The 15,678-nt window shown below is 38.5% G+C and overlaps 1 protein-coding gene across 3 annotated transcripts in view; it reads left to right on the top strand.

The window, feature by feature from the left end:
• CNTNAP2 (contactin associated protein 2) overlaps positions 1 to 15,678 on the top strand; it is a 1,232,776-nt gene that overhangs the window by 804,169 nt on the left and 412,929 nt on the right. For all 3 annotated transcript variants that reach the window (XM_069811947.1, XM_069811956.1, XM_069811963.1), the window contains one exon: positions 6,630 to 6,736. In XM_069811947.1, coding sequence (XP_069668048.1) covers positions 6,630 to 6,736 — 107 coding nt within the window. The remainder of the gene's footprint in view (positions 1 to 6,629; positions 6,737 to 15,678) is intronic.

Here is a 15,678-nt window from a genome sequence, read left to right as displayed (position 1 = left end):
GCTGTCATTATCACTGTAGCGTTTGAGTTCTTTTCAGTACAGTAGTGGGCAATATGTGTCAAATATCTCTTGCGTGTAGTTCATTCCTTCCTTTTGACCTCTCAGGTGGAGGAGTAGTTGCACAGGTGAATGTTTTGTTTTGGTGGTGTTTCTTGGCTTGGTTGTTTCTAATTTATATATACAGAAAGTTAGTTTATATTTAGGTTATATCTACACACAGGCTGTATTTTGCACTTACAGTAGAGATGGGAAGTGTGAAGGGGAAGCGGAAAAAGAAAGGAAAAAGCAGGAAAAAAAGGGAAAGGTCTGTGTTATACAGTGGAGAATAGTGAGACTTGTGATGGTTCTTCAGTCCTGAGGGACTTTATTTAACAGTCTGTGTGTGGCCATCTGGACATTTGGCTTCCTGCACAAAATAACTTTTTATCTTCCTGCTCAAATGAACTGTAAACCTAAGAATTGGTGTGAATTACTATATACCTTGGGCACAATTTGCCTGGGGAAGCTAGTTAATGTATTAAATATCCCTGCCCTGAGGGATATAGTCCTCTAAAAAGACTGAGGTAGTGACCAAAACCTGTTGATTTACAGAGGTTAAATAGCACAGTCATAACACTAAGAAAATGTAGTCACATAATGAGAAATTAAGAGATTGAAAGAAATGCTGTTTCTTATGGGATATGAAAATATCTGGATTAGAAAGGAGTCTGGAGAGGTCTCTGAGGCCATTCTCCTGCCTTCAGGCAGGACCAAACATACTTGGGTCATTCCTGAGGTATGTTACTTTGAGTTGTTCTTAAAATACCTTTTACAACTAATGAACCTCATTGTTTCTTTGCCCTTACCCTGTGGAAATTTATAATAGTTTGTAACCTTCCTGTTCCAAACAACTTTTTGTACAGTTGAAAATCAGCCATTGCTTGCTTCTGCTGAATATGATGTGAGGATTTCTTCATGGGTCTTTCATATCACTCTCCTGCTTATACCCACATTATGAGATCCCTTTTTCTTCTTTTTTTGTTTTTCTTATTGGCAATAGTATGGTGGGTTGACTTAGGATCACTGTATCGTATGTGGAATTCCCCAGATAACTTTTTGCAGAATTGCTGTCTGGCCAGACATGCCCCGATCGTTCCTACCTCAGTGTTGGACTTCTCACATGCTCTGGTTGTATTAAAAGTCTTTCAATCTAGTTTCTCAAAATATTTTCTGTTTATAATCTACAGTCCTCAAAAGAGCAGCCACTCCCAGTTTCATATCTTCATACAGAAGAAACACCTCATATCAGTCCCAATTCATTTGGTACAGGTGATTCCTTATGTTTCTAGCAGATGCAGGGAGGCTTAGGCCAGATAATCCCATTCTGCTCCTGGTTGTCATATTTCCTTGGGACTCACAGGCCATTCCCTAAGATCTAACATCTGTATATCCTCTCATGTGATGGGGGAAAAGATCCTTAGTAAAGATGGCAGGTGGAAGTAGCCTGACTGACAATAAAATAGTGTGTCTGAACCACAGTGCTGTTCTTGGTTGCTCCAAAGGTGCATTTGGAAAAAAAGAGTGTTTGCTGCAGACTATGTGAGCATCCTGTTCCCAGTTTTCTCTCTTGGACAGTCTAGGGGTGGGGAGAAGCTTAGTGGTTTACTAGATATTTGTATATAGCATCTCTGAGGAAATGTTAAATCTTCAGGCAATGTTAAATCTTCAGTGCATGGATAGACCATTTGTATTCTTTGTGCAAAGCATATCTGGACAGACAGTGAGGAAAAAAGTGTAACATACAGTTTTCCCTCATCCTGCTGAAAGATCAGAGTTGCAATCTGTAGTTTTATAACAGATTTTTACAAATAACTTTATCCAGAATTGACTATGGATAAAGTGTAAGGGACGCCAGTTTTCCAAGTGGTGGTTTGGAGAAATACCAAATGTACTTTTAATAAGGAGGGCATTGTTGCACCTCAGCAGGAAAGGAACAGAATGGCATGGGTTTTATTTAGGAATGGAAATTTGGTCTATTTCTTCGGTCTGTGTTGTGTAGGACTGGAAAAAAAGAGATATTTTAGAGGATACAGTTACAATTTTTAAGATAAAAGGAGGTGAAAGTCTGAGAGTTGGCTTCTACCACAGCTGAAAGCAAGGCAACAATATCTACACCAGTTATCATTGAGGAATATTGCTGCTTTTCCTCAGATTAAATATTGCTAATGAATCAGCAAATAACAAAAAAAATGGAGTAACAATTACCTAGGATAATAACAGAGTAAGCAGGCACCAAGAATACACCAAAACTAATTAAATAATAATTGGGAAGATAGCCCTGTTTCATAATACTAACATGTCATATTGCAACCCTAAAAAAAAAAATAAAATAAAAAAATAGGGTACCCTCATGTAATTTAACAAATGGAAAGAGAGAGATCCAGATCACTAGACACCTATTAATCTGACTTTAGTAGTCTTAGTAAGCTTTTGAAGAAATGAAGGAAAGAGTAATCAAATACCTGGAAGTAAAAGGAAGGTAGAGTAAAATGCAGCAGACATTTATCAACAATCAATTGTTCAGGATTAACCTGATCTCTTCTGATAAAGCACAGTAGTTTTTTCTCAGACAGGAGATATGCAATAGATCTAGCTTCTCAGATGTCAATAAAACATTTGATATACTGTAATGATGGAAATTATTAGCTAAACCAGGGAAGATGGGGTTTGAGAGAGGAATTGCAAAGTGAGTTGTGAACTGGCAAGTGAAATTGCCTCACAATTTATACTGATGGGTTAACAGCTGGCTGAGAGATTAGAGTTGCTCAGAGATCAGTGCCAGAGCTGATCCTGTTTAATGCTTCGACCTTGGCTTAAAATTAGGAACATCTTGACAAAATGTGCTGATGATACAGATTCAGCCTAGAAAAATAAGCAGAAGGATTTGCATGACATCATGGAAGTTATAGTACAGAGTAATGCTGTTGACAACAATAACAAGAATTTCTGTATAAAGATGGCTGGAAGTGATTGAAGAGAAGAAGGATGGGAATGTACTGAAGGTATTTAATGTATTGAACAATCTCAGGATGACTTTGAGCCACTATTCTGAGGTAATCAGGAAAATGCTCTGTATCAAGCAAAATAAATTCAGTAGAGAAATACAAAAATGTTGATCTGATTCCTCCAGAATACTCATTAGATCACAAGTGGAAGTGGGTGCAGAGCTACAAGGAAGAACAACGATAGAAAAATCTGTTTTCCAACAAGAGACTTGTTTTCATACAAAGACAGACTGAGAGAAGTTATGATTGCTCTCTACAAAGTCATCAGATGTAAATCCCAAAGAAGAACAAAAAAAGTTGTTTGAGACACAAGTCAATGTTACCAAATAAAATACCAAACAAAACAGCATCTGTAAACTCTCTATGGATAAATTTGGGGGTAGAAATTAAAAGAAAGTGTATCACACTCGAAGCAATGAAGTTCTAGACCTGCCTTTCAGAAGGAGCCATAGAGCAAGAAAGTTCTCAAAATAGAGTCAGCAAGATTTTGTAAGCAGCAGTACTTAAAATACAGGTATCCACAATGGGAAGGGACACAACTCAGTGACTAGGAACTTACTTCCAGTTCTCTGTTTCTTGGCAGCTTCTAAGTTCAGAGCCTGGTTCAGGTGGGAAGTGAAGTTTTGAAGTGATTTTTTTTTTTTTTTTTAATGTAATGGAGCCTTATTTCTAAAAGGAGACTAAAGAATGGAATTGCCTAGAAACAGTCTTTTAATACAAATGAACTACAAATAGAGCATGTGTTGGTTTTCAGTGTATATATTTTGTGTGTATACTAAATGATAAGCATAAAGTAGATAAACTATATGATTGCATATGCTTAAATAATTTAAAAAATACAAATTTCTTAACAAGATATATATGGAAATACACAGGCAAGGTACCTTCTATCTTACCGGTATTTGTATCTTACTATCACTCTACGGCAAGAAAAGTGTTTGAAGGATAATAGAGTTTACAGTTAGAAATTATATTCCTCTCAATACCTCTACTGAATTCAAAAGGGGTTTTTTTCATAATTTCTACATTCTGGTTACCTAAAATTTCCTGTAAACTCTATTATAGTGGGTAAGGTTTGTCCAAAAGTGGACAGATGAGCCGCAGATTATGTTAAAGTGTGCTAATGGAATTAATAGGAAATAAATCTTATAATTCTGTGTGATAAAATAAACTAACAGAAAATTGAGGGTGGGGGGAGGACTTAAGGAAATGATCCAGTTAGCGCTAATATTAACATATTGTTTGCTCCCTGTTTCTAACTACATCATATTTAGAACAGGGAGAAGCAGATGGGTAAAAAATTGTGCAGATGCAGACTAGGCTAGTCCAACCATCATACTAGAAGTATGAAATTAACATCAAGAAGTTTGCTGAATATCTCTGGTTTTATGACTTAATATGCTTCATTAAATGATACAGATAAATATCTGTTTTTCATATTTCCCTAGATTAAGTCATTTACCTCAGTTATATAGTCAATAATGCAGCATCTTCACTAGTTACGCTACAATAAAAGTTATACCACACTAAAATGTGAAACTAGTTACTAGCATTACATGTGAGACTTCATATAAATAGCTGGCAAAATTCACACAGAAAAATGTTTAGTTTGGTCATTGGAAAAATACTTTTAAAGTAATGTGTTTTCTTCTTCATTTACATTTGAACATACATCAAAAGCAGTTATTTTGAAAGGCTGGAAAAAATACAAACCCATGTTTAGATTTAGGAACTTTTGTAGATGTTTACATCTTTGAATAAAAGTTACTTCTATGAGATTTTTTTTGAAATGTCACTGCTGTCTGCTTTCTCTAATTTTGTACCCACCAGGTATGAATTCATATAAATTGTTAATTGTTTGGATGTTTAGAAATGTGCTATTGTATGCTCTTGTTTTTCTTCTGTGGTGTTGAGAACACAACAGAAGGTCACGACCTATTAGCTGAATAGCTGTAATCAGCTCTATCTGTTCATTTGTTCTGCCACACTTACAAAACTAAATTAATTCACTTAAATGATGTTGAAAGCATAATTTATTGAACTGTGATAATTGTCTCAGGTAGTTTCACTCTTTTATTGTGAAAACAAAAATTTTAAATGCTTTCTTTCTTGCTTTAGAAGAACATTACTTTAAACACTGTTTTTAACCATGCCAGTATTTTGAGATCTTTTTGAAAAAGAAAGAGTGGGTAGTCTTGAGTACTACAGGCTGATACAGAGTGTAACACATCTATATTGTCTATATTCTGAGGTACTTGTACTGGAATGCCTAAACCCCAAAATCTTTTATGAATGTGAATATACAATGTTCAAGTCTCTAATGCGTATCATGACATAGATTATTCTTGGTAGTTGTCATGTATGCCAATGCTGTTAATTGGAACTTGAAGAGATATGAGACTGTAAGCTTACAGGGGGTTCACACAGATAGTTTCAGTTCCAATAAATTGCTACATGGGAAAGGAAAGCTGTCCTTGGGTGTTATATAATATTGTTAACTATCACAAGAATATGATGAATCTCAGATTTATCTTAGAGATAAGGATACTTAATTTGTAATGCATTTATGAAAATATTATAATTTGTTTTTCTAATAGGGGGTCTCTTAATTTTCATTTTTAATGTCATAATAAAAAAGTGTAGTTCATAAATTAGATTTGGCCAGCTCAACATGAAAGAAAAGCTCCTTTAGTTCTTGATCAAAAATGCAGAGCCTGTATTGAGTCTGACTGTAACAAATTTAATAAGAAAAAAAACAATTCTTTGAAATGATATTTCAAAGCCCTGTCAAAGAAAAGAAATTTAATAGTGTCAAAGGTGAAAGTACATGGTAATCCCCATTTTTAACTATCTTTGATAGAAAAGAAACTGGCCAGACTCAAATCTTTGAAATCACATTTAGATAATATTTCAAACAATAAATATATGTTCTGCTATAACTTTTTTTTCGGTTCAACTTTGTCTTTGTATTCCTTCTACTCTCCAGCAACAGTGTAGCTGGAGAAGAAAAGCAGGTGGGTGGGAGAAAGGTGAACGCTTGCCTCAAAACCCTGTGAAGAAAAAGCTTTTATACTGAAACCTATTGTTTGTTTTAATAATGCAGCATTAGTAACTTCCATCCTAGCCAGCAGGCAATCTGCCTCCACTTTATCCCATTGCTGGTGATAGAAAGATAAATAGCAACTCACTGGCATTCTTTGACTTTCAGTCAACTGTGGGACTGGAGTCCTTGAGGCATGACACCACCGGCACAGCAGGAGGAGGTGTGACTTGTGATGTCTTTTTGTTTTGACAGCTAAGTACCAGTCCTACGTAGCTTAGAACCCTAGTTTATGATGGGTGAATGTATCCCACCTTTATTGTGCTTTTTTGCTGTTTGTAAAAGGGCTGCAGCAGAGCCTTGATGAATCATCTTTTGTGCAGTTGTGTGTTCAGATATAAATTCTGTTAATCTGTTTAAAATAACAAGGATTAATTACCAGACAAGGACGGGATACACTGCTTGGGCAGCTCAAAATTTAGGTATGTGTAAATCTTGGTGCTCATTTAGGTTTTTCTTTCTGTCTTTGCATCTCATCCTGACAGGTGTGTGCCCAATCATTGTGAACACGGTGGCAAATGCACCCAGACGTGGGACAGCTTCAAGTGCACTTGTGATGGAACCGGATACAGCGGTGCCACTTGTCATAACTGTAAGCCATCCTGCCATTTATGAAATTGCAGAGGAGTAGGGAAGATGCTGGTGTCTTTTGGTTGAGACAAAAAGTCAAAGTCTTCCTCTCAGGTTGTTAAAGGTCCTTAAACCTTTTCTGAAAGGAGGTATTGGCTTAATCACACTCCACCTTATCTACATACGGATATATTTACATAGCACTGTGCTGCACCATGCAAGGGACCAAAGCAATACAGCTGTCTTAGCTGGGTGTACTGAGCAAACATATTCTCAGCAGTTCCACACTAGAGTTCCAAATGGACACAGTGAATCTGCCCTAAGCCGTTGGGAAGAGCTGCTGACCGCTGCTAGAGAGATGCTGGTTCAGGTTGCTAATCCCAAAGCATGGTTATATACTGATTATTGGCCATTCTAAAATCAAATTATTTACTCTGTTATTTTGAGTTTCTCAAATAAGAATATTTCCTATGAGCTCCACATGCCCTACACTATTAAAGCATGGAAAGAAGAAAGAGAGGTGCAGTTGTTCTTCCTATAGGTTCTGAACAATGTATGCTGAGTCAGCAGCTTATGTCTTCTGTTCCTTCTGTTGTATGCTAAAAATGGGATTTTCATCTGCGAAGTGTGTTCTAAAATATCTAGAAGATGCAGAAAACATATCCAGTCCTTACTTTTCTCCCTTTTTCCTTTAGCAAACAACCTCCTAATATTGAGGAGAGAGTAAAAATGTTTCTGAATAGGTCAAAAGTTAAATTTGAAGCCAGTATTTATAGAGTTTAAAATTTATATTACTTTACTATTTACCTTAACTACAGCTGTGTAAAATTTTACAAAGATAATTGCAGAATTCTTTCATTTTTAGCCAAAAAAAAACCAAATCAATGAGAAAATTTTGAAAATCCACAGTTTTCTGGATTTCAACAAAAACCTATTCTATTTTTAAACATTGTATTAATGTAAAAGGGAATGTATTTCATATAATAACTATTAATACATATATAAATATTGAATGGCAAACTTCTCCATGGTCTGGCTACTGAACTGGTAAAACTGAAAGGGTTAAATGGCAAATGAATGCTTACTAAAGGAAGATATTTAAAGTACCAATGCTTGGAGGAGAAGTTTCATGGGCAGCCCTTTCTCCACCAAAAGTGAATGTGCATAGCGATGGCATGGCTGCATGAAATCTTGGGAAAGAAAACACGGAATTTACAGTGATGCAGTATTTTGGTGAAAAAAAGAAAAAAATTCATATATTTTTCTGAAAGTATAATATTTTTAGAGCTTTGGCTGATCTATTACAGCCACATGGAAAATATGATTCCTATGCATGTGATAGGCTGTTAAGATGTTTAACTGCAGAAATGCAGGGATGGAAGCTCAGTTCAGTAAGTACATTTTATCTAGAGAGCCTCTGAAGATAACTATAATCTATTAGAGGAAACTGTAGCATGTTAGATCCAATAGCCTGCCAGAGGTGAGACTGCTGCAGCTGCATTCCCCTAGGTCTAACCAGTAGCAAGGCTGTAAATGTATTCCCAGTAGGGATGTGCCCACAGAGCAGAGCCCATATACATATAGACGTGGCTGACCATACTGATCATAGGGCACGCACATGAACGCAGCACCAACGGCCTCATCCTGCTGACCTCTCTGACTGAGCAGGGTGCATGTCCACTAGTGAGAACAGTGAACATCCATATCCACACATGTTGGATCCCTCCAGCGGCTCAGCTCAGGCACTCAAGTCATCCCCGTGGCTGGCCCTGGATCCCAGACTCTGCAGTTGCTGCTGCCTGGACACTGGATGGCCCAACAGGGTATTATTTGGGCTCCCCCTCCTGCCCTTGTCTGTCTGTGCTCTTTATGGTTGAGCAGATGAGCTTTTAAGACACAACCTAACATAGTTTAGCTTTCTTCTTGAGTCCCAAAGAGAAGTAGCAAGGACAAATGAATGGCATCGCTTCTCTGAAATCACATTTATTACAAAGAAAAGAAATAATAATCCAAGGATCCATGAACATCTCTCTTAACAGGATTTTCACCTGCCTTTTATGGATAAAACAGTACAATAAGGCAAGTAAAAGGCACTGCTGGACTGCAGTATCAAAGGGGGGATTTGGAGTATATTGTCCCATCTTTAGCTATGGACTGGATAAAGTGCATGGGATTACAGCTGTCCAGGTCATTTGGAGACACACTGTTCAAGAACCTTTACTTTTTTTAATTCAGGCAAAGTTTCTAACTTAGATGGCTAAGCTTTTGTTTTGTTTTGTGTTTAAAGAACATAATTTTAGTTTTTGCCATGTGTGTTGCTGTACTTTTAGAAGTCTTCTTTCTTACAAAATGATGGTGACCAGAAAGTTATTTAATGGATAGACATCCTGTCAGAATATGTGAAGTCTTATGCCTTTCTGGAGTATAGAATTTAATGGCACAAAAAAGTGAAAACCGAAAATGACAGCATCAAGCTATAGACTGAGACAACCTTAACTCTGCCTTTATTCAGCAGGCAATAGCTATCAGTATTTACAAGAGCATGTTCCAGTATTAGGTACAGCTGCAAATGAGGGGATTTGTTGAAGCTTGCCAAAAGTTGTAGTTATACTGTCCTGAGGTCTGAGGCCTCAGCTCTGCTATGATGATACTGACCCTATCTGTCCTTTCCTACTTTTGCAGTGTGCGTGTATACTCAGACAGATTGCTGTGCTGCCTTTTGCTTTTGAGTTCTGATGTTTGTGGCAATAGTAGTACAGAAGAGATGCTGGGGGAGGAGGGAAGTTGGAATGATAACTGGTGTGTGGTATAAAAATAGCTGAAAGCAATTTTAAACAGCATTGCAGGTTGTATGAAAGGCTGTAAAATTAAGCAGATGATTCTATGGAGCAGAGAAGTGTTCAAGTGCAGATAGCACTTGTTCAGTACTGTTTTACTTGAATAGAAGGCTATTTTACAAAACAAATGGTATTACAGTCTACAGTAAAATATGTATTTCTTTTCTCAATGTATGTTTGTGTGGTGGGTATAACAAAGCATTTCTCAAAGAGGTTGGAGTCAAGACTACATTAGTGGATATTATAATTCCATAGCTGATGATTTTAATGAGTTTGAATTTTGCTGAAGTTATAGGAACAAGATAGTTCCATTACTGAAGGGTTTTTTTCAGTGAATTGATTTTGCTTTGGTCAGGGAACTCAACACTTTCCTGAGCTTTTGACCTGAAACAAGGCAAGGCTTTGCAGCCTTGACTGAATTTCAGATCGTGGTTTTAAGTTCCTTTGAAGTTGAAATTCAAAGACAAACTCAAGGGATAAACTCCTTGAAGTGAAACAGAGAAAAAAGTTTGCATGACATTCTTGTGAAACAAAATGGCTTTGTTTCAAACAGGTCTGGTCATAATATATTTATAGTATGATAGTGAAAACAACAGTTAAGTCTAGAGAGATGGAGAAGTATGTGTCCTGGAGCTTAGACATAGTAGAAACTATAAACCAAAAATAAACATTTACAGAAGGAAATTTTTCAAATAAATAAATCTGAAATAACAACTTTAATTCTTATTATCTCTCCAGTTGTGTAAATCAATTACACACATTTGCCACTTTAAGATCATGAAATAATTTGCTTTTCAGAATAGGACATTGTTACAGGAAGGCTCTTCATCTTTCAAAGACACACCAAACTCTCCAAGCTCTGTGTCCGCTATCTTGTTATTTGTCAGAGGCTTAATCTGCCATTCACAGAAAAAGATGTCTCTACTCCACAATAATTTGTTTGATCCAGCTACAACTGGGTCCCTGGAGCTCAATGGTGAATTAACCAGAAATACTGGAAAGTTGTATCTCTCATTGCATGGTAAATATCTGCCAGATTCCTTTCGGCGAACAGATACTCCGTGCCCAAGGGAACGCTGTGGCCTGGCAAATATCAGACTACAGCATCAATTTCATCATTAGACAAGACTAAAAGTTAAATGAATGTATTTACTTAAAAATAATTATTTACAGTGATGAAACAGTTACAAAATTATTTTAAAATTAATTATTAGGGTTATAATTAACAGTAAGTATCATCCTTACTAGCTTTGTTGTATCAGCTATATTTTAATCCCCAACTAATTAACCTCTACAGCCTACCAAAGGCTGACCTGCCTATTGTTCTTAGAGCAATATCTTTCCAGTCTATTGGTAAATGGTTCCTAGAGCCTTTGAGAACAGGAGCTCATTTTCCTTATTACCTCTCATCTCCATCATGATCTTCAGGTAACACTGCTCTGCTGCACTTTGTGTGAGTTATACATCTAGTTTTAGGCTCTAATGTGCTTCCTGGTGTTTACAGCTTCTTTAAAACAGAGTGGTATAAATTTACGAATTGTGTAGCAGCATAAATAATGATCATTGAAGCTTCTTTGTCTCAGATTTTTAATATATAGCTGAATGCATGCTTTCTCTGGAATCTGTATGTAAGGGAAACACAGTAAAGGACTTAGAGAGTTTACCATGACTATGATGTATCTACCTACCATCTCCTGCACAGACTTTGTTAGATGTAGCAAAAAGCCAGGAGAAACTAGTTTGATCATATTTGCCTTCTTATGATTTCCAGTAGCAAAAGAGTCCCAATTTGCACTTAAAAAATTAATCTTAATTATATCAATTTTTACTCACATGAGAGACAAGTTCTATTCTTCTTTTACATTCACCTTCAAACAAACACTGTCCTTACTTTTACAGGTGTACAGCCCCTATTCCTTCAAGAATAGTGGACAGGAAAGGGTTTGCTTATAAATCTTCAGTTATTCCATAGAAGGGACTAACATCCAGCTCACACTCTGTTGCCTGTTAGATCTGTAAAAGCAGTAGGAGAAATAAAAACTTACATATTCTTGTCTCTAAAAGGGGCATTAATTGCATCAGAGTATACAGAGAATAAAACTCTGTTGAGAAAGAATATACACAATTTTTACGTTTTTAGATTGGCAATGTGCTGTAAGTTTTTTCAAAATAAGTATTTGAAACAATCTAGTGATTCTTAGTTTCCATATAATGGACCTTGACCTCTGAATTCTCTGGCTTTATCTCCTCATAGCTTGTTGTGAATAAATGTTACCTTTTATTTTGGAACGTGATTCAATGTTAATGAAGAATAAAGCACTAATCTTGTTTTGAAATGATAAATACATTAAGTGTATCTGGAAGTCTAATGGGCATTGATATTTTTTTCCAGGAATATTGACCTTCTCCCCAAAATGAAATACTGCTTTAATAATGAGTTTAATAGTATCTAGAAACACACTTCGAGTAAGAAACATTTGTTACACACATTGTAGAAGCCATGATAATTTGGATTCCTGATTATTGCCCAAATCAGTAATCAGAAACCCAAATTTAATCTGCATAGGCTGTGATCTTCAGAAAGACCTCTATCTATTAGTTTGTAATAACTGATTTTCCAATATTTCCATAAATGAGGAAACACCTGAAACACTGGACTTTTGTCCTGGTTTCAGCTGGGATAGAGTTAACTGTCTTCCTAGTAGCTGGTACGGTGCTATGTTTTGAGTTCAGTATGAGAAGAATGTTGATAACACACTGACGTTTTTAGTTGTTGCTAAGTAGTGTTTAATCTAAAGTCAAGGATTTTTCAGCTTCTCATGCCCAGCCAGCGAGAAAGCTGGAGGGGCACAAGAAGGTGGGAGGGGACACAGCCAGGGCAGCTGACCCAAACTGGCCAACGGGGTATTCCATACCATGGGACGTCCCATTTAGTATAGGAACTGGGAAGTGGGAGTGGGGAATCGCCGCTTGGGGAATAACTGGGCATCAATCAGCAGGTGGTGACCAATTGCACAGTACATCATTTGTACATTCCAATCCTTTTATTACTACTGTTGTCATTTTATTAGTGTTATCATTATCATTATTAGTTTCTTCTATTCTATTAAACCATTCTTATCTCAACCCACAAGTTTTACTTCTTTTCCTGATTTTCTTCCCCATCCCACTGGGTCGCGGGGGAGTGAGTGAGCAGCTGTGTGGTGCTTAGTTGCTGGCTGGGGCTAAACCACGACAGCTTTCTACATTTAGGGTCTAGATAGGAAAGGGTGGCATAGCAGTAATATTTTCCTGTCAGCAATTTGGGAAATAGTTCCATAGCAAGAAAGCAAATACGTAATTTGGCAAAAATATGCTCTGAACTTTACTTTAGGAAAAAAAGAAAAGAAACTGTACAGATGTATAGTCATCCCAAACAAGCAAAATATGGTTTTCCACTTCATTGGAGACTGGGGGAGTTTTGAGATCAACACGGTTATTCTTTGTGATCTCAAACAGATTTGTTAGAAAAGGCAAAGAAAGGCCTTGCAGTTTCACAAGCATATTAATGCATTATTTGATCAGGAAAAAGAGTTATCTTAACAAGTCACAGACTATGTGTATGGAAGCTTTTTCCTTTCTTACAGTTTAATAGAGGGAAGGGGAAAATGTGAGTAAAGAATAGAAAAACACTTACAAAAAAGGTGTCTGCTGTGATTAAAAATAAGCAATGTTGCAGGCTATCTTACTTGTTGAACCTGATCTGAATGAAATAAGCCAGACTGTCCACTAAGAGTAAGGTTGTTTAGGTTCTCATAAATCAAGTCATATAACTATGGACACATAAATGAACTAATTATTCTCAAGAGAAGGTACAGGCAGCCAGAGTGCCTCCAGGCAGCAGCAGAATAGTCTTCTTCACTAGGTAATCTGAATGTGGAGTGTCATTACTGACAAAACACAGGAAAAAACCCTCTAAAGATTCTAACCTGATGATGAAAGTGGTGTATATCATACTGGGTGCTATTGAAAGGCATTTAAAGGATAATGCAACCATCAGGCACAGTCGACATAGGTTCACAAAGGGAAAGTCCTGTCTAACTAATTTAATATCCTACAGTAAGGTCACCCACCTAGCAGATAAAGGGAAGGCAGTGGATGTAGTTTTTCTGGACATTAGTAAGGCTTTTGATACTGCTCCTTACAGCATCCTTCTGGACAAGTTGTCCAACTGTGACATGAGCAGGTAGATGGTGCGCTGGGAGAAGAACTGGCTCAACAAGAGTCAGCAGTGTGTGCCCTGGCAGCCAAGAGGGCAAACCGCATCCTGGGATGCATCAAACACAGCAGAACCAGCCAGTCAAAAGGGGTGATTATCCCACTGTATTTAGCATTGGTGCGGCCTCACCTTGTTTATTGTGTGCAGTTCTGGGCCCCACCATTTAAAAGAGATGTTAAGGTACTTGAATGCATCCAGAAGAGAGCAACAAAGCTGGTGAAGGGGCTGGAAGGCATGCCCTCTGAGGAGTGGTTGAGGACTCTGGGTTTGTGTAGTTTGGAGAGGAGGAGGCTCACTGCTCTCTACAGCTTAGTGAGGAGAGGACGTGGAGAGGGAGGTGCTGATCTCTTCTCCCTGGTACCCAGTGCCAGGATGTGTGGGAATGGCTCAAAGCTGCATCCATCAGGGGAGGTTTGGACTTGACATGAGGAAACATTTCTTTACCTAGAGGGTGGTCAAACCCTAGTACAGGTTTCCTGGAGAAGTGGTTGATGCCCCATGCCTGTCAGTGTTTAAAAGGCATTTGGACAACACCCTTAATGCCATGCTTTAACTTTTGGTCAGCCCTGAAGTGGTCAGGAACTTGGACTAGATGGTCGTAGTAGGTCCCTTTCAGCCAAACTGTTCTATTCTACTCTACTCTACTCCCTGCATTCATGAGAAGTTGAGTAACGAGACCATTATTTGCCTGAAATGCCACAAGTTCTTCAGCTCCAAAAACACTTTCAAGGATACAAATCAGAAAAGTTACAAGTGGAAACAGGATTTGATTTTATTTTATGTTATTTTTCTGAATCAGTTTCAGAGCTGATTCTCAGAAGAGTTAACAAAATGCACACATGTAGCCAGGAGCAGGCTGATGCATTCCTCAGTTTAGCTTGAAAAAAATCCTTTGCAGTCTGGCAAAGGACAGCCACAGAGCCACAGAAAGTAGCAGCAGGAATACAGGCCAAGCAGTCCCTGTTTCCTGAACTGAAGAGTGAGAGCTTGAAGAATGAGCATCAGTACTGACCACACACAAGAGAAGAAGAGATGTGTTGGTACCTTGGGGTATTTTCCAAACTATGACACATTGATGACAAACATACTTTTTGCCTTCCAAAACTTGCCCCGCCGCTGTGCTTCTTGGCCAGTGATGATGCATGAAAAGCACTCTTGTGCCTGCCCTGTGCTTCTATTGCATGCAGGGACAGCTGGAAAGTGGCAGCTTCTGATGGGGCAGCAAGCTTGGAGCCCTTCCAAGCACAGGCTGGTTTGCACAAGCAAGAACCCCTGGGGAAATGGAGCCAAGGGAAGAGCAGAGCTCGCTGCTGCTAAAAAATTGCAAGAAGCAAGAGAGCCCGACAGAGCCAGGGCATGAGTGGTTCCTTGGAGGTGCAAGAGCAGCAGGCAAGGACCTACCGAAAGGGCCCAGAGGAGTCCTGAGAAGGGGCTGTGCTCAGTGCTACAGGGTACAAGAAGAAACCCCCGGGACCATCCCTTGGAGCCCGTCCTGGGAGCCAGAAGTCTTCCTCCCCACGGATGTGGGGAATGAGGGACACCTTCATAGACCATGAGCAGCGGGCACCTAGCCACAATGGCCCAAAGCAGCCCTGGCAAGGGGCCGTGCTCAGTGCTGCAGAGGAAGACAAAAAAACCCCTGGGGACACTTTCTAGCCCTCCGTGGGTGAAAAAAGCCTTCCTCCCCCCAGCTGCAAGGCACGAGAGGCCGTCTTCACGGTGCATGAGCAGCAGGCAGTAGCCTAGCCAAAACAGACCGGAGGACCCCTGACAAGTGGTCATGCTCAGTGCTGCAGAGGAAGGCAAAAAACCCCCGGGGACCAGGGCCAATCTGCCCTGGGGGAAAATTCCTTCCTGACCCCAGAGCTG

This window comes from Haliaeetus albicilla, chromosome 2 (assembly GCF_947461875.1).
Source record: "Haliaeetus albicilla chromosome 2, bHalAlb1.1, whole genome shotgun sequence".
NCBI classification, from domain to species: Eukaryota; Metazoa; Chordata; class Aves; order Accipitriformes; family Accipitridae; genus Haliaeetus; species Haliaeetus albicilla.
The sequence above is the reverse complement of the archived record's forward strand: the minus strand, read 5'-3'. Positions and strand labels throughout refer to the sequence as shown.